Source organism: Cygnus olor, chromosome 3 (genome assembly GCF_009769625.2).
Source record: "Cygnus olor isolate bCygOlo1 chromosome 3, bCygOlo1.pri.v2, whole genome shotgun sequence".
Lineage (NCBI taxonomy): Eukaryota > Metazoa > Chordata > Aves > Anseriformes > Anatidae > Cygnus > Cygnus olor.
The window spans coordinates 63,906,180-63,930,221 of NC_049171.1; the positions used below are offsets into that span (position 1 = coordinate 63,906,180).

Sequence of the window (24,042 nt, forward strand, 5' to 3'; positions counted from 1 at the left end):
GAGCTAACAAAATACCTTTTTCCTGTCTGCTTTACATGTAAATAACAGATTCATGAAAGAAGTTTCCTCTGGTTGATTGGCTTGATTTGGTTTCAGAAATTACAGAGCCGGTCAATTGTAAAACTCTGCAGTTTCCATTAAGTGGCAAGTGTTTTAGATGTTGTTTCCAAATAATGCTGATGACTGCAGAACCAGTGCAGAAAATAAAGTAAGTTCCTTCTAAGAAGCAAGTTCTGTTTAAGATTAAGAAAGCCTTGTTTGTATAATATGTTCAAGCTGAAAAACTTGCTGATTTTGTTTTGGGGAAACAAGAAGTCGTAAGTCTATTTTCAGAATTTCTCTTTCAATGGAGAGTTGAATTCTCTTGGTATTTGACTGTTGAAGCTGTCCAGTATTGCATAACAAAATGTGATAGATATTTTGAACACAGAGACCTGTTTAGCATTGTAGCAGATGTGTTAAAAATATCACATCAATAACTGGAGACCTGTTCATTAAGACGTAGACAAATAATTTAAAAAAAAGACATAAAGCATTTTGAAATTTAACAGAGATGTTTTCAAGTGAAACTTAGTCAAGCCTATCATAGTTTCTTTGCTAAAGATAATATTTTCTGGTTTTTATGTAGTGAGCAGTCATAGTTGGTGAGAAAGACACAGTTAGACAAATTATTTATTTCTGATTTGGAAATTTAAAATTTGTTTTCTTGCTTTCAGTAAAGAAGCAAGACACAAAAAGAGAAGTGGGGCACACACTGTACATCCTCAAGGAGTTAAATGCATATAATTTGATCAGAGTCAAGTTCCTAACTTTAAAATCCATTCATCCATGGAATATTCTTCTCCAGGGAAAGGGTAGAAAAAGCTGATAGAGTTGGAAAAAGCACTGGAATGTGTAGGGAGACTTCTTGATTGATTGCAGTGGGAGTTCAGTGGCTAGAGCTGCTGGAGAACTGGGTAGAGGTTAGAAAAATAAATCACATAGACCAGACTGGCAAAAATAAAAGGTTCAGATATAGCCACACAAAAATCAGTCATTGTAACTTTAATGGAATAAATAAGGAGGCACTAGACAGTTTAATATAAAACTTTGCTGTCTGCATTCATAATCTTTTCCTTTCTGCTCTTATGAAAAGAAGTACACTGACAAACCAGGGGTGGAAATAAGTAATACAACAGTGAAAGAATTACTGTTTTGAGTGAGATATACCATTCCCTTCCATCTTTACTTCTGATAGAAACACCATGATCTGCTCTGGGCATAACTGATTCAATAATGTGTTAACGCTGAATATATTATTATCTTTGGAAAGTGAAAACATGACTGATTTTTGTGTGGTAGTGGAGAAGAGAATATTTCCTTGTGTGTAACAGAAAAACTCTTATTATTCTGTGGTGTTTCATAAATCAAAACATCACTAATATTTTGACTTAGATTGCTCCTTCTTGCAGATTAGATGAGGCAGATAAAGTACTGACAGCATCTGTTTTTTATAGCTTCCTGAAAGAACCCAGAAAAAACTAACGTACTGAAATATAAGTGGCTCAAATCATATTGAAATAGATACTTTGAAGACTATTAGAAATGACAGATCATAAAACCCTAAAAAAGAATCAAAGACACTGTTGGAAATGGCTTTTGAATCAGTATTTCCCAGTATGTCTAGAATGCTCTAATAGTGAATTCCAGTGCAAAGTAATTGTACATAATATCTGTAACTTATTAAACATCAGCAAATGAAATCTAAGTAGTTTCAACCTCTACTGTAGAAGATCCAAGTCTTCTTCTAGTAGCAGATTTTCTAGGATAGATTTAAAGAAAGTCTTAAAAAAATATAGACCCAAAATTCAACACATAATAATATAAAACTTAAGGAATAGCTTTAACTATAACTCTGAGAAGAGTATACATACTCTATACTTTATACCCTCAGAATACTGAGAGTAGCAGCCAGAAAAGGCTTTCCAACTTTGCAGCCTTGGAAAGAAAACTCTGCAACTGAACTGTAGTCTTATAAGCAATAAAAGACGCTGAATGCATCTGAGGTCAAACGAAATTTGGATGTTATTCTACTATTGGGTATGTGTTGGATTTTTTTTTTTTGTAAAACAATGAAGAGACAGTATTGTCTACTTGCACTGAACAAAATATTCTGTTATCCAGAAATTTTATTCTAACAATATCTTTAGTCTGTGTCCAATGCATATATAGAAGTTTAATTCTTGTATGCATGTGTATGACTGAGTTTTACCAAGAACATGACCCGTGCCCAGGTATAACTTTATTGTACCCCAAGTCAGTGCAATCTGGTGGGATCTCAAATTCCTACAAATCACTCTTTGTCAGATTGTCAGCTGTTTTCCCACTCATTTTTCAACAGTTTGCCTGGCAAGCATGACACTTAAATGATACCCAAGAATGTATTTACTCACACACCTCCTTAGCTTGTACTGGCTGGTACAGTTGTGTTGAAGAAGCTACCCAACCTCATGGATTTACTTCAGTTGTGGTTATGACCCTTTCAGTAACAATGCAACAACTGAAGACCTAAGAGCCAGTAGCCAGACCTTCTTGTCGAGTTAGACAAAAATACAACATTCCTGATGATCATTCCTGTGAATTTCAGCCTGATTTGTGATTCCATGTGTTATGTGGTTTGAAACCATTATGTTACACGCAGCAACCTCACCAAAAAAAAATCACCTTTCCCACCCAATCCCTTCCCTAAACTAATTTTCTCTTTATTTATGCGTATGTTAGCCTGTATGTTTATTGTACTAGCCCATATACCATAAATTATATGGTTATATCTATATATTATATTTAATATATATTAAATTATAATATACTGTATATTATATATATAGTATATATATAGCCCATATACATAAAAGTTAATACTTTTCAAACCAGTATATCTAAACCAAACTGTCAAATATTTTTAATGCCACTCTTTGTCCAAAACTTCTGTTACTTTGTGGAAAAAAGTCCAACTCAGGCCAACACTAGCGAGTCAATTCTGTTATTTTTATAAGATTATCACAGGAATGCCAATGAAAATATTCTTAAGTTACAATGGGTGTAACACAGGATTTTCACATTACCCCCTCCCTCTGGGGGAAATCCATAACTTTGTCTACAATGTGAACTCTACTCATATGGGTCAGGGCAGATTTACCCAGTCAGTGTGTTTGTTTCCACTTCCATTTTCATTGGCACAAAACCAAACAACTAAGGGGAAACAGGCAGTGCAGGGCCCCCACCCTGGCTCTGAATATATTTTCTTCTATTGTAGCTGGTTCCCTCAATTTCCCAGATCAATCAAAATCTGCTGGAGTTACTGCTGTGATAAAGTCAGTTGCTGTCAGGAGGTAGGATATCATGTGCTAGAGTGATCAAAAGGGGTCAGAGCTTTTAGTGGCAAGATAAATAAATACCTATGGAATTCCAGAGCAAAATGAGGCATAATGGCAATATGGAATATCTAGAAACACAATGAATTTCTAATGTCTCTGTACCTATGCTAACATCCCACTCTGAGAGAAAGAAGAACATCAGCTCTGACCTCCCCAGGGCTATGATAACATTTTGGAGATCTGTCATGTAACAAATGCTGACAGTGTCAATATCTGGATGACTCCACTTAAGAGCCATTTGCGATGCTAATCTGGAGAAACCAAGAGATCAGTTCCCTGCAGAGATTCGACAGCCTGTGAAAGAATTGGCTTTCTAGACCCTAAATCAGTGTTATGTTCCACTCCACCTCTGTCCTGTTGAAAATCACACTACTATTTATATATTTATTTATGAAAACGAATAATAAAAACTCTCTAAATGTAGGGTCATGTTATACAGTTTTGTCATGAAGAAGAGCAGATCAACTTGTGATGTCTTGGTTTAGTGAAAAGTATGCTGCTGATTTTTGTCGTAGCTGGTTTCTGCCTGTGTTTTGTGCTTAATGCTTCATGAGTGAGTAATTTACTATTCGCACTTCTGCTTTCCTAAACATAACCTCAGATTTCAAAATTAAGCTTTGCTCTTTCTGATTTTTTTTTTTTTTGGTACATTACTGTAGTTACTAACCTCAAGTGTATCCTGAAAGATAATTTTGATTATTGTGTTGGAAATTGTAAACCTGTTCCTTTTTGACTTATGTGCAGTGTTCAAACCACCAAAACTAGCAAGAACTGCTGGATTGGCTCCTACATAAGACATATAAGATAGGGCCTAGTGCTCTGCCTCTTACAGTTACTTTCCCACACATGCATTGGCCACTTCTATTCTAGAAAATCAGAAGTGCCCAGGACTGTTCTCTGCCACTCAGGCCAACTCATCCCAGATTCATACTATTATAAAAACTGGGGTGGCTGTATTTGGGTTGTAGGTTGGGAACAGTACCTGGCCTGCACTAGCTGGTGAGCCATGCCCAGGAACAGTTTGGACATGAGCTGTCTGTCCTGCCCGAGAAGTGCTGGGAGTTAGGCCAGCGCTTTGGCTGCACTGGCACTCACATCCCAGTGCCTGGGACTATGCTCCATGGCTCCTCACTATAGCCATCAGGATGAAGTTATTGATACTTTCCCTGATGAGCTATTTGAGATTAGTTTCAAGTATAAGCCATGAGGTTTACAATTCCTATAGTTACATTTCTTCTTATTAATTATCATATGCCTGCAGGGATTCTGATGTATTCTAGATACTTAGAGAAACGTCTGTTATCTTTCTGAATATTATATTCCCTGCTTTAATACTTTTAAGGTCAGAGTCCCACAGGCTAACACTGTAATGTATGAGAAAATATTGTCTTTTATCCGTTTTCCATTTGCCACATGTAATTTCATGAAGTGCCCTGTTCTTTTCTTACAAAACAAAACAAAACAAACAAAAAAGCTGTTCTGATTTCATGTGAGTAAAAATTTAATTTCTTAATAATCTGGTAAGAAGGATGGGTTAGAGGAATAGGAAGCAGGAATAATAATAAGTAACTTCATAGACAGCAGTTACATGTTCATATATGCCTATAAATTACCCTGTGAGGATATTCTGTTCTAGCATTTTATTATTCTTAGGTGCACCAACTGGTTCAACCATTTAGAGTATGCTGCAAGACATACTGCATCAGCAAAAGAAGATGCGAGGCAAGCTGATATCACTGGCCAGGACATAGTACTCTCTTTGTCTCCTGGCTTCCGTGCCCAAAACCCAATTGTTGAATTATTTTGTGAGAGCACAATCTTTCCTTTCATTGAATTATAAAAGGCTTTGCCAGGGTTATGTGCTATTTCCAGTCAGGAATATGGAGGCCTAGAATTCTTGCTGGGTACAAGGAGTACTGTGCAGATGATGCAATGGGAATGGTGCAAAATTAGAGTCTGGGCTGAGGTTTTAATAGTGCTGAAAGTAGTGTTTCCTACAAATAGACAGAAAAATCACACTTGCAAACTAAGAGTAATACAGAGATGAAAAATTCTTCCGAATTATGTCTCTGTTATATTCACGCTGTGCAAATTGCATTTCGTTATATGTGTGGCAGCTGAAGTAGGATAATGTAAAGTTGTAAAGTTCATAAAATTTTTATTTTTTGAATTTTTCTGGATATATAGCTAATGAGTCCATGCAGGTGGCTCCATACAAAAACTGGTAATGTTTATCCTGTTGGGGATTCTATATATTCTACATCTGTTAATATAAGTACTTTAGAAATGTTTTAGAGAATGATTTAAATTACACTGGTTTTCATTTTTTATAATTTACACTACACATTTATGCTACGTTGCCAGGTGCTTTGGTAACCAGCACTTCAATTGTTCAGTGGCAGAAGAAATTAAAAAAATATATAAAAAAAATTGATATCTCCAAACAGAAACTGTCCAGTGTTAAAGCCTGCTACTGATGCCCTTGTAAAGCTGGAAGTTAATGTAATATTCTACTAGTAAAGGGTGATGGGGTGGGGTTGAATGCTATCCAGAGAAATAATGCATTTATTTTTATGTGGGAAAGACAGGGGATAAGGGACTTTGGCTCGATGGCATTTTTAGAAAGGTCTGCATTATAAATAAACTTTGCCATTCCTGAACTTTAGGAAGAAAGTAATTCTGGGAAAATAAATAAATAAATAAATAAATAAATAAATAAAAAATCACAGATTGGAAGGATCTATTTTTGTGACAGTTTGGAAAAAAAAAAAAAAAAAGACCCTTTACCCCAAATTAATTCAGTCAGCAAGCTGGGAATGTAGAATACGCCCTGTGGAAGGACAGGAACAAGGAGTATGGATAGCTGTATGGACATCAGGGCAGGTATAAAAATGGTTCAGGTTGATTATTTAACCACGTGGTTACCAGCTTTTCATATGCAACGTGTCTGAGAGTGGATCTTTCTCCCTGAATGGGCATTGGCATATGCTAGTTCAGTAATTACTCCTTTCCTTAGAAGGAAAAGAAAATGGTCAGAATGAGAATGAATAGGACAGTCTTCTTCACTGCTTGTGTCCGTGCAATGCCTCCCTTGTCATTTTCATATGACAGCAGTTATTGAGTCATGATCTCCCCATTCAGATGTCTTTGAGGGGGGGTGCAAGGCTGAAGACATAACTGTAAAGCCTCAAATACAGGATTCAAAGGCATAATTGTTTAGGAAGGGACTTTAAATATTTGCTGAATTTTAAGTGCATGCTTAAATCCAAATGATACGAGTGAGATTTTAAGATTAGCTCAAGATTTTTATGAATTTAAGGCTGTGCACACTGTAGAAATGCTGATGTAGAAATAGTTTAGTATTATTACAAATCAGAGGACAGATACATTCCCACACAAACACAATCATATGCTCAATCAGTAGGCCTCAGCCCTATCACATGGTATGTGCAGGCACAAGCTTTTATACATGTTTTATACATGTTATTTTCCTTCAGTTTATTGCACAGATAATCCTTCTATACTGTTTTTGTCCATTATTTAACAAGCCCCCCCACCCCTAAAAAAAAGAAAAAAAAGTGACTAAAATTAATTTGGCTTGACAGTTAGGATTATTATTATATTCGAAGATTCTGACATTAAATTCTGACAAAGATTAATTTGAAGATTCTGACATTAAATGCTGACATTAAATTGGCATGCTGACATTAAATTATCTGTTGCGTTTAGTAATTTTTTCTCAGGGCCAGTGTAATGTAGCAAGACAAGGATGTTTTGTGGGAGATCAAACAGTTTCTACACTTTGGAAAGTAAATAAAGAAACAGAAGTAATCCTCTCACATCTTCTCATTTCTGCTTCCTCAGAAAGAACTCAAATTGTGGGTTAAGCACAGAGCAGACATCATGGTTTGGTGTGGATAGGCTTCAGAAGAGTGCAGAAGAGTGCTCGCTGTTTTGCACAAAAATTTGTATAGATCTAATCCTATAGATGACAGTGAGTATGCAGAGAATTATTTCCTTTATATCCAAAGTGAATGACTAGACACTTATCTGCAATAAATGTATCCAAATTTTTCATATAGATATTTGTGTGCATCTACAGATTCCCTTTACATCTGAAATAATTTTTTAAAGGGAAGATAGATGGGCTACTGTTGAAGCCTTTGCTATGTGGTTGCTGCTCTGGGTTTAGTGTTTGTGTCTCATATTGAAATTATATGGGTTTGTTTTTTCTGTAGCCATTCCAGCCCACCCACATCTTGGTGGTTTGGCCCTTCCTCTTACTTGTCTGCAGGTGTGTCCACTACTGACCTCATTCACCCATCTATTTGGAGTCATAAATATGTTTAACCTAATGTTTGGCCATATCTCATCTCTGTAGATCTGCTCTATTATGGCACCCTTGAAATAGGGGGTGGGAAATAGTTGCTTATTATAAAGAAAGACTTTTTATTGCCTAATGCTCAACAAAACAATGCTGTCACTGGGAATGATTGTAAGGTTTCACTTCTATTTTGGGCTTTACCACACACTTGCTGTGTGTATAAGTGACTGCATCGTGGCACCTTCCTGAGCTTTTCTCTTACTTTGTCAAAAGTGACAGTACTTGTAAGTGCTAACTTTTCAAATATATGCAAAGTGCTTAAAGGTTCTCAGATGTCTGCACAAAAGCAAATCATAATTACCTCTGTACTGCTTTTTATACCTAAAGTGCTAGGTAGCGTAGCTAAGATTTTCTGTGGTTTAGGGTTACTCTAATTCTGTCAGCAGGGGAGATTTTATCATTCCCTTGAATAGGAGAGAAGTTAACATATGCTGTTTTTTTTGTTTTGTTTTGTTTTCTGAAAATTTGATCCTGTAGTTACATAGATTTATTTCAGGATATTTTCATATAAAAGACATCTTTTCTACAGGGAGAAGTAGAGTTAAACTTCATGCCAGAACAGAATCTTGTTTAAAAAAAAAAAAAAAAAAAAAAAAAAGTAAAATTTTATGAGGGAGCCTTTCAATGGATTAAAAAAAAGTACTGAAAAATAGCGTTAATTCAACCCACACAGTCTATCATTGGTATCCTGTGCCACTGCCTACGCTCTATGTAGTCATTTACACTTCTGTCAGGTGGAAAATGCTGTGCAGAAGGCCAGTTCCATGCTACAGCCAATGGACAGGAAAAGAAAAATCCCATTGCAAGGTGTAACTTAGTTTGAAAATAAACTGTGTAACATATGAGTTATAAGAGCAGATATTTTTCCCTATAGACAATATTTTCTTTTGATCCTAACCTTCACAAACTTTTCAGCCTTTAGGGCTGAATTGGGCAGTGTCCCAAACCGTATTGCTTTTCCTTTTTTAAAAAAAAAATTATTGGCCAAACAAAATTTGTTGCCCAGCAATTCTCCATGGTTGGATAGGAGTAGAAGGGAGAGCAGATCAAGAAGAAATTGGAACTCGTCTGATGGATAAGTGCAGAGTATAATGGGTCACAATATGAATTTTAAGGGGAAAATGATGGCAACAGAGAGAAACAGAGAAATATTAACAGCTAAAGGAAGATATGACTATTAACACAGATTTTTGAGATAAGTGCTGGAATATGTTGGACATGAAAGAAGAAGTAGAAAAAGAGCAATGTGAATGTATGGGAAACGGTTATACAGAATGTTTCCTTCCCTAATCTGGGGGTCAACGCTGTAGCTCTTGGTCTGACTGTGGCTTCAGCTGTCCACAACTGGTTTGTGAAAGTCACTTTCAGATTGTGTATCTCAGAACACCCAGGTGCTCAAGTTCAAGTGGAAGTCTGTGCTGGAGCTCTTAAGAGACAAGGGGTCTCTTGCTGATGGGACATGGTAGGCTATTAGTTTTGTTCCATGGGGTATGGATTTTGTATGTGCTTATCTTTGTTAGTCACATAAGTCACACTAGTCTCTTCAGTTGGTCACATACTGTTTCCCTCAGCCCTTTAGTATTAGTACAAATGATTCAGCGTGGTATAGGAAATGTATAGCACATCCTTCTCTTTGAAGAAATTAAAAGGTATATATGTGAGATAGGCAGGAAACTCACAGAAGAGAGGAAGTGGTCTTATGGTTAGGAAAATTGGCCACCATAAGAACAGAATTCTCTCCCTGCCTTTACTGACAAGTTCCTATTAAAGATGGCCAAATTGTCATGACCAAAGTTTTCCATTGACCACTAAGTACTCATTTTTAGATTTTCTACAGTGGGCCAGATTGGCAGTCTGCTCTCCCAGCTGCAGTTTAAAGTCATTGGTAGTGTGCGTTGGACATATAAATTGCTGTACAAATACTAAGTAGTTAAGGAAAATCAGTACTCTTGTTTCGCAGATTGGGAACCCAAAACCCATGGAAACTTTTGCCATTTTTGCACATTATCTCTGTGCCTAACTGTATCCTTATAAAATGGGCATGGTAGGAAGGAAAAAGCTGATTCTACAACAGCTTCTGAAATCAATTAACATTTGTGAAAGCTCTAAAACACTCTGGAGGAATTTATTAATTTTCCTTTTTAGTATACTGTTGGAGCATCATACTAAATTGTTAACTATTCATTTATTAAATGAAGCATGAGTCCTGTAGAAAAAAAAAATGTGATAATGAAATGAAAGCTGTATTTCTCCACAGTGTTCTCATGAAGGAAACAAATGGGTTGCCATGTGAAACTTTCAATGTAGGAAATGTGGGAATCAAGTGCTTGATTTCACTTTATTGGGAGGGTGTTTTGTTGTGTTTTTTTTTTTTAGCATATTCAGAGAGGAAGAAAAGTTGAAGGCTTTTTTTTTTTTTTTTTTTTCACTGCAGAATGTATTTCCTGTAGTCTAGAGTGAAACCAAAACATTTGACGGGCAAGTTCTGCGGGTGTGATTCCTGACAAAGAATATTATACCTAAATTTGTTCCCATTATCAATTAAATATATCATATTGCTTACAGAAATGCTTATTGTATGTATTGCAGTAGGTATTCAGTATCCACAGTTAAGAATTGCTCTGGGCCAATAGGATTGCAAAATATCTGTCAGCTTTGGCTGACAGCCTAGGGTTGCCACAGCAATTTTTCTCTTTAATGAGTAAAATAGGTGGTGTTTATAGAAAAATAACTGTCTCATGAGAAGCTTTGCAAAAAGTTCCATTCAAAACCATTCTGTTTATATATAGTTTTGTTGTTTGTTTTCTTTCCTTTTTACTTACTATTGCGGACATTTGCATGAAAACAGGATATTTCTCCTTCAAATTGCAGTCATGGACAGAATAGCGACTATGCCAAAACAGAACCAACCCACTTCAAAGAAGCAAACTATTTTGCTCACCAAATCTGTTTCTCCTATGTATGTAAAGTTTACAGTATTTATTTTCCTAACTAAATTTAGGGCCTTTTTTTTTTTTTTTTTACCTTTTTTTTATTAGTGCTGTAAAAACAACAAAACAATACAGATATAATAATAATAATAATAATAATAATAATAATAATAATAATAATAAAAATATGTTAGCAAATGTGTTAGAAGATGAAAGGTGAAAAAACAGTAAAATAACTTTTATGTTTTAGTATTTATAATGAAAGCAGAAATAAAAGTATTTTTGCTAAATGTACTGACATTTTTTAACACAGCTTAAATAATCAGGAGAAAGAAAAATAGAGCAGCTGAGTTCTGTTTAGGCTGGTGGTGATCAATAAAATTAGTAAATGCAGGCTTCTAGGAATGTCCGTATTCTTTCTTATGGACAAATTTTACTTCTCCAGTCTCAGGCTGAATGTAATATCCTACGAGTTTGAGGTGCACACTAGACATTGCTTTTATTGACAAACAGCATATTTCTTCTGGCCAGCATTGTTTTATAATGCCATTAAGATAACCTTTAGGGGTCCAATGCTGAATGAGGGTGCATTAGCACCTACATGTGTTTGCATAACCTGCTGGTATTGAACCTTTGTCTCCAGGTCCATCTGGGTGCAGCTGATTCACAGGGAAAACTCTCAACTGCCCAGATAGCTCTGTGTCACTTATTTCTCTATCAGGAATGGGTAGAAGAGTGGGTACAGCACTGCTGCCAGATCTTCAGCCCCTGTAGCCCTCATCCTAGAAATAACGAAAGCAGAAGTATGAATCACCGAGCCTTCCAGCTGGAGGCCGCCATGGCCTGAGCTGTCCTCTGCCTTGTAGAGGCTCACTTGCCCTGGACTAGGAGCCTGCAGCAGCTTGTGGCTCAGTGTGTGCTTTTCCTGTTCCTCCTCCCCTCAGTCTAGGGTGGTTCTCTGAAAACTGATACGTATCTCTGTAAAATCCCCTGGACAAAGCTGTCATCTGCTTGTACAACTCCAGGATTTATATTCACCATACTAATAAGTACATATTCTCTCTCTGGTTAAGAAATGGAAGAGTAAGATTTCAGGGCAGGTGAACATAGTCCTTTGGCTGTTCAGATTTGCAGAGAAATTAGATTGCACGGGTTCCAGCTTGTACTACACAGATCATGTTTTCCAATGTCACAAGTACCACATCTTCCCAAAGGTACTTGTAAATCATTAAGACAATATTATTTTTCTCAAATATACATTCCATAGTTCTTATGTAGCCAGCCTGCATTTGGCTCTGGAAGACAAGTTAATTACTAATCTCTGCCTCTTATGGGCCATGTGAATACATGATTTGCAAATAAAAATATAAGAACTCTGGAAAATATACCTAAGAATTTTCTTTACAGATGTAAGCTGCTTCCTTTTTTTTGCCATGTCAGTTCCCAGAGTCAGGCTCTATTTGCTAAGGCTGAACACTATATGAATGTGACTAAACAGTATCAGTAACAAAGCAGTGGAAAAAAATATAAAGGGTGCTTTGGAGAAGTGTGTTGTATTTATTACTCTCTTAGGATTGTTCCCTAAATACTTGAACAACAACTTACTTTGCTGCTTTTGGCATAGACAACTAATAATACATATTCGTATTCTCCTATTTTTTTCAAACTTATATTACTTGATGCACACTTGTCCTAATGAAATGTTTGGAATGTGATTCAGCATAGATGTGCTGATTAGTTTCATTGGTTATCTGTTGGTAATATTCTGCTCCCACCTAGTTTGTTCAGCACTGCTTTGGCAAATGGTTGCAGATTTTAACAGTGGGCAATTCACAGTAATAATATCAAACAACACACTAAGTAAATATATGACAGAAGGGCAAATACAAAAAGAATAAGAAATGCATCCCTGTGGACTAACAGGGTCTGAAATTGTCATGGATAAGAACAGCAGGTGAGCGAAGGTGCATCAGGAAAAGATAAGAATTTTTTAGAGCTTGACTGCCACAAACATCAATGGAGCTGACTCAGCATGGGAAGAGTGCAGTAATTTGTTGTTGATTCAAAAGCCAGTAGTAGCTCACTGCTACCCTTCTGGGTGATGTGGAGAGCACTTGCCGGAAGTGCTGATGACTAACCTTGGACTCTGTGGAATGTTGCTGCTGTGGCTCCTCAGCCCATCTCTTGTGCTGTTGCATTCCAGGGACATTCCACTGGGAACAAGGGCAGGGCATGGAGCTGCTGGAATAGCAGCAGTCAGCATCTGTCCAGCAGCCAAAAGATATAAATGATACCAGTCATCTTAGAAGTTTCAGTTTAACAATTCATTTGCCTTGGATAATTCAAAAATGTTGCTTTCTCTTCACCATTGTTCGCACAATGGGTCAATATGCATGGCAGATATATATTGAATGCACAAACAAATATTTAATGGTATAATTTGTATTTGCAAGATTTCTTATGTAAAATATTATTTTGCCATATTATTCCTCTAGCATTTTGCTTGCTAGAAACAAAGCCTTTTTCTGCCTGTCTTCCTCCCATCTCTGTTTGGTTTTCTGTATAGAAATATATTTAGACAGTGTTGATGATTAATTTGCTGTTAAATTATCACTCTTTCTGACCTTTCTCTGTTTACATTGCCAGCTCATGGATGCTACAACTGTAGGACTGTATTAACTGACCCCTCTGGAGTTTTCACTTCTCCATGCTTCCCCAGTGATTATCCCAACAGCCAAGCATGCAAATGGATCATCCGAGCACCTCATGGATTCATCATACAGCTAACATTTATTGATTTTGACATTGAAGAAGCTCCAGGCTGCATTTATGATTCACTGACATTGGACAATGGAGAGATCCCAATGAACCTCTGTGGAATCACTGCCAAGGGATTATCATATAATTCTACTGGAAATGAAATGATTGTGTCCTTTAAAAGTGACTTTAGTATCCAAAAAAAAGGTTTTAATGCCAGCTATGTACGAAGTAAGTAAACCCAAAGCATTTCATACCTCTAATAGCTAAAATGTCCTGCTAGAAGGAAATTTCTTATAGTTTATTAGAATGACATTTTCTGACAGAGTCAAGTGCTCCATGAAAAGGGAAGGGGTGACAGGAGATGGAGAGGCTGCAGGGTGAAACTACAGAGTTCTCTGGTATGTTTTTTAATTAATTTATTTTTCTGTTGATAAATATATATATTTTTTTTCCAGGACATGACATCCTTAAGTGCATTAGAAAACTTTTCACATGCAAAAATTTTAGGCCCAAGTTTGTCTCTTTTTGAAGATTTATGTTGGGAGATTTAGAAGCGGGACACATCCTTAGTGTCAGTGTAACTGCAGAAGAACATAGTAACATAAAGGCCAGCATGAGCATGAGCTTAGCCAACAGCTGCAATGCCAGCCAAAACCTTTGGCCCAGTGAAACACCCTATAGTTTGCACCCTACTAGTGCAAAAGGCAGAACTTTCTCACAGTTTTTTTCCAGTCTGTAGCGTAAACTCCCAGAGATGAACTGTCACTGCAAAACTGCTACCTTTCATTCCAGTTGGTTGACCTTTCTTTCTCTTTGTAAATATGTAACAATGCTTAGATTTTAAAAAGCCTAACAATTAGGAAAAAAAAAAAAAAAAAAAAAAAGACACCCATGCTTTTCACCCTAGGAGAAGATAAGAAGACAAATAATATGTGACTGATATTTGTTTTGTTGTTTAAGGCATTCATTGGTATCCCCTACTGCTTCATCGCAGGCCTGCTCTTGATCAATTCATTACCCAGTCTGTCCTGACACTGGGGACTGCCCAAATGTAGCACATTACACTTATGTTGTATTGGCTGGTTGCGTAGAAACACAGAGCAAGGAGATTTTCAGTTCTCAGTCACAAATATACCTTTTTGATGAAAAAAAAAAAAAAAAGTCAAAATACCTATTACACATAAAATATTTTAAAATAATAAACATAACAACCTCCATAATTATAAGACAAAAATAGTCCTGATTATGCCAGGAAAATTAGTTTGCAGTTCTGAAAAGAAAAAAGGTAAAGTCATATCAGAGGAACTAAAAATATTTCTTTATGCTGAGATCCTTTCATGCTGACAGAGAGAGTATAGTAATAACTCCAGGAGCACCTGTTCTCTTCTGTAAGTGGAAACAAATTTTCTGAAAAGGTTTCTCTGTTTGAAAGTACAGCAAGTCCTGTACAGCAAGTTGTTAAATCAAGTAGATCATATAAAATGGTATGCAATCAGATTATGCAACATGATTTATTGCATTATTCCTCTTTGCTATTTTAATGTTTAAGAATAAGACATAAGATAACTTTCAGCAGGAATTGAAAGATGCAATATTATCCTCAGATGTATTCAATGAAGAGAAGAAGAAAAGGCCACATATATAGTTAGAAAATCATTTGTATTATACATACAATAGGTAATGTATTTCAATAATATTACCTCCTTGCCAAATTGAACAGTACCTTACCTTCACAGATAGCACCCTTACAGTTAAAAAGTCTTGGAAGATACCCTTTTATTTTGAATAAGAAGGCTACTCACCACTGTGAGTAAAGGTGTCAGGGATCTTCACCAGCAACATATTTCAATATTATATGTTAGTTCGGGCACTCCGTGTTAAGGCCTGCTCTTAAGCTATCTCATCTAAGGTTCCTAAATTTTTGTTTCTTTACTCCAAATCTATAACTCTCAGTTAAATTCTTGATTTTGACTGTGGACGTTATAAAGGACAAGTGGCTGTGTGCACCTAGGGCAATTATAACCTATAGGCCACATTCTGCATGGCAGCCTTTAACCAGGCGATGGATACAGAAAAGGAGTTTGGTTAAAGGTAACATAGTGCTTTCCTTTCATAGAAAAAAAAAATAAAAGCATGTAGACAATCAGACATCAACACACGTGCTAAAATTACAATGCATCTTCATGGTAGACATCAGTGCAATGCCTTCCTGTTCTTGCAGAGAATTCCTAAAGGCAGGGGGGTGGTGCTACACCCACTCATTTCAGGTCATTGTGTCAAAGCTCCATTGTCAAACTGGCACCATTCTTACCATCATAAACATGATACCCAGGCAATATCATGAATTTCTTCCAGAGAGAGGGGTATGGTGTTACAGTACTCTAATCATGTTTTCTGTCATTTCTCAGCAATGATCATATGTAAATAATAAAATTAAGTGGTTTGTTCTATTTTGACTTTGACAAAGAAATATGTATGTGGAATGCAAAGGGCCATTCAAAGACAGACAGCAGTTTGCTATCTAGAAATTGCACTTATAAAGATACTAATAATACATCTTAATACAAAATGTACACAAGGCGAAATATATGTGAGGAAAAATAAATAAGAGCAAATGAGTTTGGGGAGGGAACTGGCTGAGAATAGAACAGCATTTGTGTGACTGCTCAGTTTTGTGTAACAGTGGTTTCAAACCGAGTTTCACAGAGCACATCCTGTTATACATAAGCTGGTTGCCCACACACATGCAACACAGCAAAAGCAGATAGATAGGCCATATCCTCAGCTGCAGTAAATGAATATAGCTTTGCTACTCTTAGGGGAATTATGTCAATTTACAGCAGCTGAAGAGCTGGCTTGTTAAATAATTTTCTAGTAATACTTAACTGTGTAAGTAATAGCTCCATTGATGAGTTGAACTCACTCAGATACCCAATGGAGAGGAAGAAGAGCCAACAGACCTCTGTTAATGCAGAAATTCTTGAGACAATGTCACATAAATTAGCACAAATTTGAGTAGTACTGCTGTAGCCCAGATTAAAGGGTGAGTCAGTGCAGCATTCACTGCAACAAAACTTCTCAAATAGGTATGTAGTGTGTAGACACCATTAAAGCTGGTGCATTTCTTCCAGCATCAAAGGAGGGACAGCTGAAAGCAGTGAAGCTAGGAACAGCAGAAACCACCACACAAGGCACCGAACCATGCTCAAAAGCCCATCAGCTGGCAGGAAAGCAGTTTTCCCCACAAGCGATTGTAAAATAGTCAAGAGACGCCTTGGTTGCTTGTGTGTAAAGGCATGTAAGAGATGTAAGATAGCTGAAACAAAGACAAGTAAGGAAGGGTCTCTAAAAAGAAGCAGAGGCAGACTTCTTGTCATCGCAGCACTCCCATAAAAGCAGATGTGGATTTTAGAACAGTGAGCTGCCTGTTGCTGATTGCTTCTGCTGCACCCCAGCTGCCAAGACTTTTGTACATTTTTCATAAGTAAATAGCAATGCGTCCAAAGTAAACCCTGTTCATTATAATCCAGTTATCTTCCTAACAGAAACAGTTTAACATCACCCTGCATGTAGTCTAAACACTTGAATGAACAGACCAAGAGTATATATATATTCTCCCTCAGAGACTAATCAGCTTCTCCAGTACTAACATCTGAAATTCATCAGTATGATGACTGACTGTACAACAGCAACTGGGAGAGAGCTCTTAATGTTGATGGCAGGATTCTGTTTTCTCCACATGTGCAAGATACTTGTCAGTTTTGCCCTTTCACTGTAGGGGGAAGGTGCCAATGGTTAAATCTGTCAGAAGAGTACAATAATTTTGAGGAGATTTGTTCAGTACCAGAGCAGTGGGATTCTCCCTGTTTATTTCTCTTCTTACACCTTTTAAATGTGACCAGGTGGTCCGTAGCTCTCCTGACCACCCTAACACAGGTTGGGTGGTGCTCATATGAATGAGCTTTCTCCTTTTCCAAGTCTCGAATCTTTATACTTCTTCTGGAACACTTTCCATGTTACATAAAGAACTGTACTGTATAATTAACTCATGAAAAAAATGCCCTTGTTTTCGATGGAAAGTTGAACACATTTTCTATCTATAAAATTGTTCCAACATACTTTTGTGCTTGGGAAACAAACAAACAAAAAAATCTATGAAGTAAATCTAGTAACTATAAAAGCCCAGAATTTCTCTCTTCCGTCCCATTCTTCAGTTGCTGGGTTGGCAGATAATGTATAATGCTTTAGGTTATTTTACTATAGTTTGTATTGGTCAAATTATGTCCTTTCATATATCCAAATATGGTAGTCTGGAGCTCAGAGTCTGCAAGCTGCTGATAAAAAGAAAGTGTAATGCCATAGAATATACAGGATCTTTATAGTCCATATGTCTGTCTCTTCCTGAATGGGGCATGACAGTCACCATTCCCTCACATATCTCACCCCCTCAGAATGCAAAGTTTTATTTCACTCTGAAAAGGGAGCAAGTATAATAATTAGCATTTGACATACCATCATTTAAAAATCCCAGGGGAGACCGTGCTTTTAATGTGACAATTATTCTTCAAGTCTAACAAAATCCAGTTTCGTTTCCAGCACATGCACTGTCAAAGCCTGTCAGAGAGCTGGAAGACATTTGTTGGCAATGCGATCTGCCACAGAACTGTGGAGCCAGAAGTAAAACCGAGAACGGCTGCAACAAGTCTTGTTGACTTTGATACTTTTTCATTACTGATAACCTGAAACTTCTTTATGTGGAGAAATTTACTACAAGAAATTTTCTGCCATAAATGTACCTATAAAACTGAATATACTGACACTTTATTTTGAAAAATAATGTTCTCCAAAGTAGACTCAGCAGAATTGTCATTAATACACTCATGGAGAAAAAGCATATGTCATTAGATACTGTTTTTTACATTTGGTGACTGCCATTTTGCCAGTGCAAATGAGAATACTTAATAAAAATCAGAGACAAAGTAATTCTGCCCATGCCTAAATACCCCTACTGCAGTGCATTTTTTGCAAGAGGACTAGCCATTTCTACATACTTGTCCCAAATCTTAAACTACTGACACAAATATTTGCAAAGAGTGAACAGCTTCGATATAAATATTCACAAACACGATTGCAGTGTTCAACCAGAAGGCTGCCGGGGACAAAACGGGAAGATGCCTAATGCATTGCAGAAACATATTACCAGAATTCAGGAACAAAAGTCTTCAGTTTGTCAAGGAATGTAATGGAGGTTTTATTCTACTGCGATATTAATATTTAAAAGTGAGGCCTGAACTTTATTGGTGTAATGCAGTCATGCAGACAAGTAATTAAAATAATACATCTTAAAAAAGTTATACTGTGTTTTTAAAATAACTGGTTTACTCTATTGCATAATGCAACCTTCCTAGATGAATGTGTAGTAATTTTTATAAAGTGAGGGGAAGCTAGTAGGTAATATTTCCTAATATTGCTCTTAATGCAACTTCTGGAGTAGTTAGCTGTGGGTAGAGCAGCATTCTCCATCCTGCTGAAAAGGAATGTTTTTGGTTGAGTGTACTCCCAAGCCAAATTCCCCTCAACATGTGCTTTTGATATAGTACACCGATAAAAAAACACTGTTAAACTGTTGCCAGCCTGCCTTTATTTTCATATGAGACTATTTTCCAGTTAATTTATTTATCTGCTCTCTGTTCTAGTCGCCGTGTCTCTGAGGAATCAGAAGGTCATCATTCCCCAGGATCCTGATGTTGATTCCGTGTCCGTGGCAGAGACAGTCTTGGTTCCAGAGCTTAGCCAGTTCACACTGTGCTTTGAAGCAACCAAGAGCAGCAGCGATGACAATGACGACTGGAAGATCTTCTCCTACACTGATGTGTCATCGAAAGAGTTCTTCGGCTTTGGGAAGACCACAAAAGGCCATTTTCTGTCCATCTCAGGGACACAGTGCTTTCTTGATAATGTATTGCCTCGAAATGCAGAGTTTTTCACAGGAACCTTTGAACAGCTCTGTGTAGTAGGGGATAGCTTCTCGGGCACCATAGGTGTATATGCCAAAAGTACCTATCATAATGTATACTGTCCGGCTATGTTTGGCAAAGTTATCCCTGGAAACGGTAGGCTGGTGCTGGGCTCTAACAGCAATGAAGTGAGCTCTCTAAATGGGGACATTTACAACTTCCGCCTCTGGAATTTCACCATGAATGCTCAAACACTGGCCAACCTCAGCTGTGATGTGAAAGGAAACATTGTAGACTGGGAAAATGAATTCTGGAGTATTCCAACTTCAGCACTGAAAGCAGAAAACAATTTGAGTTGTGGTGAGTATGCCTTGCCAATTCTTTTTTGCTTATTTTCCCCCCACACTTCTGCATTGTGCTGAAAATATCTTACCACAGCAAGGAAAAAAAAAAAAAGTTATTGTGAAAGAAAAACAGGTAGATCTTGCCTTTCTTTGAGTTTAGCTCAATTCTTACCATACACAGAGTCTTTGAAAGGGCATAAATTTGATTCTATAAGGGAAAAGAAAAAGTCTCCTAAGTATTTTGAGTTGCTGCTTGAAATAATCTACAGATCAGAGTTCTTTCCCAGTGGTTTGTTTCCTGAAATTCTACTGACATGAAATGACAGTTGAAGGAAAGTACCTGCTACCCTCAAGTTAGACTACCATGGTCTCTAGGGAGAAAAAAATATGTGTTAACTAACCGCTTAGTAAATGTTTTTGTACCTGCACTTTGGTGCTTTCATTAGCTAGAAGAAGCACCTGTTAGCATTTTTCTGCATGTGCAGACAGCCAGTAAAAGCAGAGGCAAACTGGTAATGCATACAAGTTAGAAAAGTACAAGAAAAGATAAATTAAAGGAGACAGACGGAAAGGAAGAGATTTATATCAAAATCATTGGTTCTTATCATCCTGATAACATCTTGTCAACCTTTCTTTCAATTGGTAGTTATTGAGGGTTTTTCTTCCTGTAGATTACACTGGGAGATAAATTTTAATATATTGTCTGACCTATCCTCATTCCATGGCTCAGGCACTTTATTCTTATAAATGTCCAGGTGTAATTTTTCTATATTTATATGATATTACAGCTGCTGGATGATTTTCTCCTGGAACTTTTTTTTCCAGAAAAAGAAAATTTAAAACTGAAAAATCCTTGTCAGTTTCGAACAGTATTTTACTTTTTAAAAGAAGCAAACAAATGTTTTAATTAGTGAAAGCTTTAAAGATATTTGGATAATTTTAAAATGCATAGGGGAAAATTGGAGCCATGGTCAGTAGTAGCTTATACATGCACATATATGATGCTAGTGAAACTCTAATGCTATGGAACTCCATGTCCATGGTGTCTGAGACACCCTATTGCATCAAATACACATTTGTTAAACAAACTAACAAACAAAAAATAGTCAACAGTTACAAATATTGGTTCTCTTTGAACTATATAAGGTCTTTTCAGATCTACTGTTGTCCTCTCCACCTTTCCACTTACTAGTTTAAACATAACTCGTGTCAATGTGTCTCCTGACAGCAGCACCTGTCAGCATTCTGGGAATCTGTAGTTTAAAACAGAACCTGGCATCATTAAGACATTCTGGTTTCTCTATCAAGTAGGTCATGAGGGATTAAGGTGGCTAACATCACATCTTACTTGCTTAGTTTACTGAAACCAAAATGTGAGGTAGACTTAGTGGGACAGTTCTCAGCATACCTCTAGGTACCTACCAGCACAACAAAGATGCTAACATAAACATTGATCATGACTGATAAAGTTGATCCAAACACAAAAGTTGTTTGTCCATCCATACAAATAGAAAAATCTGAGAGAAAGTAATTTCCCAGAAAATCTTACTCTTCTTAAACCATTATACCAAGAAGATGACCACAAGACTTTGACTAAACTACCTATCAAGATGCCTGTAAACATTGCAGTCTTATCTGATTTTGACTGGAGTATGGATCTTGTCCCTCTTTCTATTAAACACTGTACAGTCCCGTGATATTAGTGTAATATCATAGCTGTACTCACAGAAGTAATACAGTTATTTGCATTCCACATCACAGCTTTATCCTTTGGGAAGTCATTTTTTTCAGTGGTTTCCTTACGGCAGATTATTTTAGAAAACACGTGTCAGCATTCTAACATTAGCAAGAACATAGGCCCAGGTTTCTATACATGCTGCTTCAAGTGTATCTCTATATAAGCATTGTTACTTCCTGTAACTAAGCATGTGAGAAAACTTACTAACCGCTTTCTTTTTTCAAAGATGTTAAATTACCCAATATGATACAGGCTTCCCTGGACCAGCGAATGTCCTAAAAAAAACATGTGAGGTGCAAAGCAGATTCAGAAATTGTTACTAATCCCAGAGATGGTATTGTTAGATTTTTTTTGCCTTCATCTTCTTGAATAAAAGCCTTCATTGTAAAACCAGCCTTTAACATGAGAGTTGATGAGTCAGACTATCAACCATGAATAAACCACTGACAGTGGTGAGATTAACTGATTAGACTTCATTTAGCTGCAGTGGAAGGATTTATGCAAAAAAGAGGTTTTCACTCAGCTCCAATGATGCTTTCCAAGGAATCTGCCTAAAAAAAAAAAAACAACTCTCAAATTATTTGTGCCTGAACACTCTTTAAATTTTTCAAAGGATATTATTTTCATGATTTTTCAGACAAAGCTTTTACAAGTAGGTTTATTGAGGATAAAAACACCAACAAATTGTTCCAGATAATCTTTTCGTAATTTTACCTTCTCCTAGTTTATTCCTTAGACTAATGTTTTCACAGCTGTGCAATCATGGTGGGGTGTTTCTGGAAGACTTGACGGAATTCTTTTTTCATTGCTGTACCTTCGCAGGGCTTGCATTTAAAGGTATATATACACAGCCTAATCCAGACTAAAAGAAGTAGTTTAAGTAGTGAGAGCAGTGTAATAGAATCAGTGCAGAGCTCAGTGCAGACAAACCGAGGAGTATTTAGTCAAATACAAATACTGTACTGATTTTGGAGCCTGCAATGACTGCACATATAGCAGAATATGACCCACTCAATTTAAGGTTATCTTGGCTGTATGTCTGCTTGTGCCTGCAATTACTGTATTGTGTACTTCATTTGGGTCCTTCCTTCCCAAATCAAAATTCTTAATTTTGCAGTCAAATTTAACTTGGGGTAGGATCTGTCTGCTTAGGCAGCTGAAAGATAGTTGTTTAAGGCTGAGCTAATTACACTCAGTGCTGTTTATGAATAATGGAGTGAAAAAGGCTGTTCAGGTTGTCAGTTCATTTCACATTAGAGTAGATGTCTCAGTTAAGTCAGAAGGTTTATGCTGTAGGAGTGCCTGTTTCTCTCCACTGTCTATAAAGAAAATCTAGCATGATAAACAGATACGGATGTCTGAGTTTTAGACATTTAAAGTAGGTGAGATACATCACACAAAGTGTCCGTAATGCAGGGCCATGTCTGCTGTTCCTATTACTGACCATGCCACTGAGCTTAATAAGGGAGCTTGTGCCAAGTATCTGTTCATAGCTGGATCATTGCACTTATTTAGCACTGAGGGAAAGTCTAGTCTGGCTAGAATTCAACCTGATTAAAAATTAAAAAAGGTCATTTAACATATTCACTGAAAATATTCCTCTTTAAAGGATACAGTATTCTGACAGATGTCTTCTAAAGTCTGCAGATTTTCTGCCATCTTTCAGGTGATCTTTCCCTGATATAGCATCAGGAGGAAATTATTCACAGCAGGTTTGGATGTTGGCTGTTTAACAGAAGCAAATATATTTTGGAAAAAAGTCTCATGCAGAAGGTAGGGAACTTAGAACGTGCTTCCTGAAGTTAATAGGAAGTCTATAAAGGAAGTCAATTTGCCTGTATCTCTTAATCCATTTCAAAAAATCAAACAAACAGAAGCAAAACAAAACAAACAAACAAAACCCCCACAAAATAACTGAACTTTAGTATTTGTAGAGAATCACGTTTTAAATTCTTTCCTGTATTTTTTTGGCAATACATGTAACAGTATCCGTGGCATGTCAGGACTTCTGTATTGAAGCCCCGTGCTTCATCTGTTCTTCCATCACGGGAAATATTTTCCTAGCTATCTTTACAAGCTGGTGGGTGATGGCTCTGTAATTTTATGGAAGGATATGGTGTTTCATGAGAGAACCTCACTGAGTCAATATGATTCTGAAGTGGTAAAACGAAAGTCAAACAGACAACACTCCCAGTAGGTTCAGATTATGCCCTGCTGTATGGCCCTATTATTTTCAACATAACGTGCAAAAGCAGCTGCAGCTGCAGCTGATCTGCTGGGATACACAAAGTGTAATTAATGCAGTTTAACCAGTTCATTTTCTGTACCCACTCTTACATTCCCCATTTTTGTCTCGAGATCATCAAAGTATGTGCATGTAGTTGTGAATAATTCAGCAGAGATACAGATTTACAACATTGTCTGCTTATAAATCATGCATACCAGAATATTAATCACACCCACGCCCTGGGCACAGGAGCAAGTTTAATCACCTTTTATCTGGCTGGAGTCTG

The 24,042-nt window shown here is 36.9% G+C and overlaps 1 protein-coding gene across 1 annotated transcript in view; it reads left to right on the forward strand.

Annotated features, from left to right (window-relative positions):
* Positions 1 to 24,042, forward strand: part of ADGRG6 (adhesion G protein-coupled receptor G6) — a 63,486-nt gene that overhangs the window by 31,024 nt on the left and 8,420 nt on the right. Inside the window, exons 3-4 of the mRNA XM_040552007.1 lie at positions 13,377 to 13,718; positions 19,187 to 19,807. Coding sequence (XP_040407941.1) covers positions 13,377 to 13,718; positions 19,187 to 19,807 — 963 coding nt within the window. The remainder of the gene's footprint in view (positions 1 to 13,376; positions 13,719 to 19,186; positions 19,808 to 24,042) is intronic.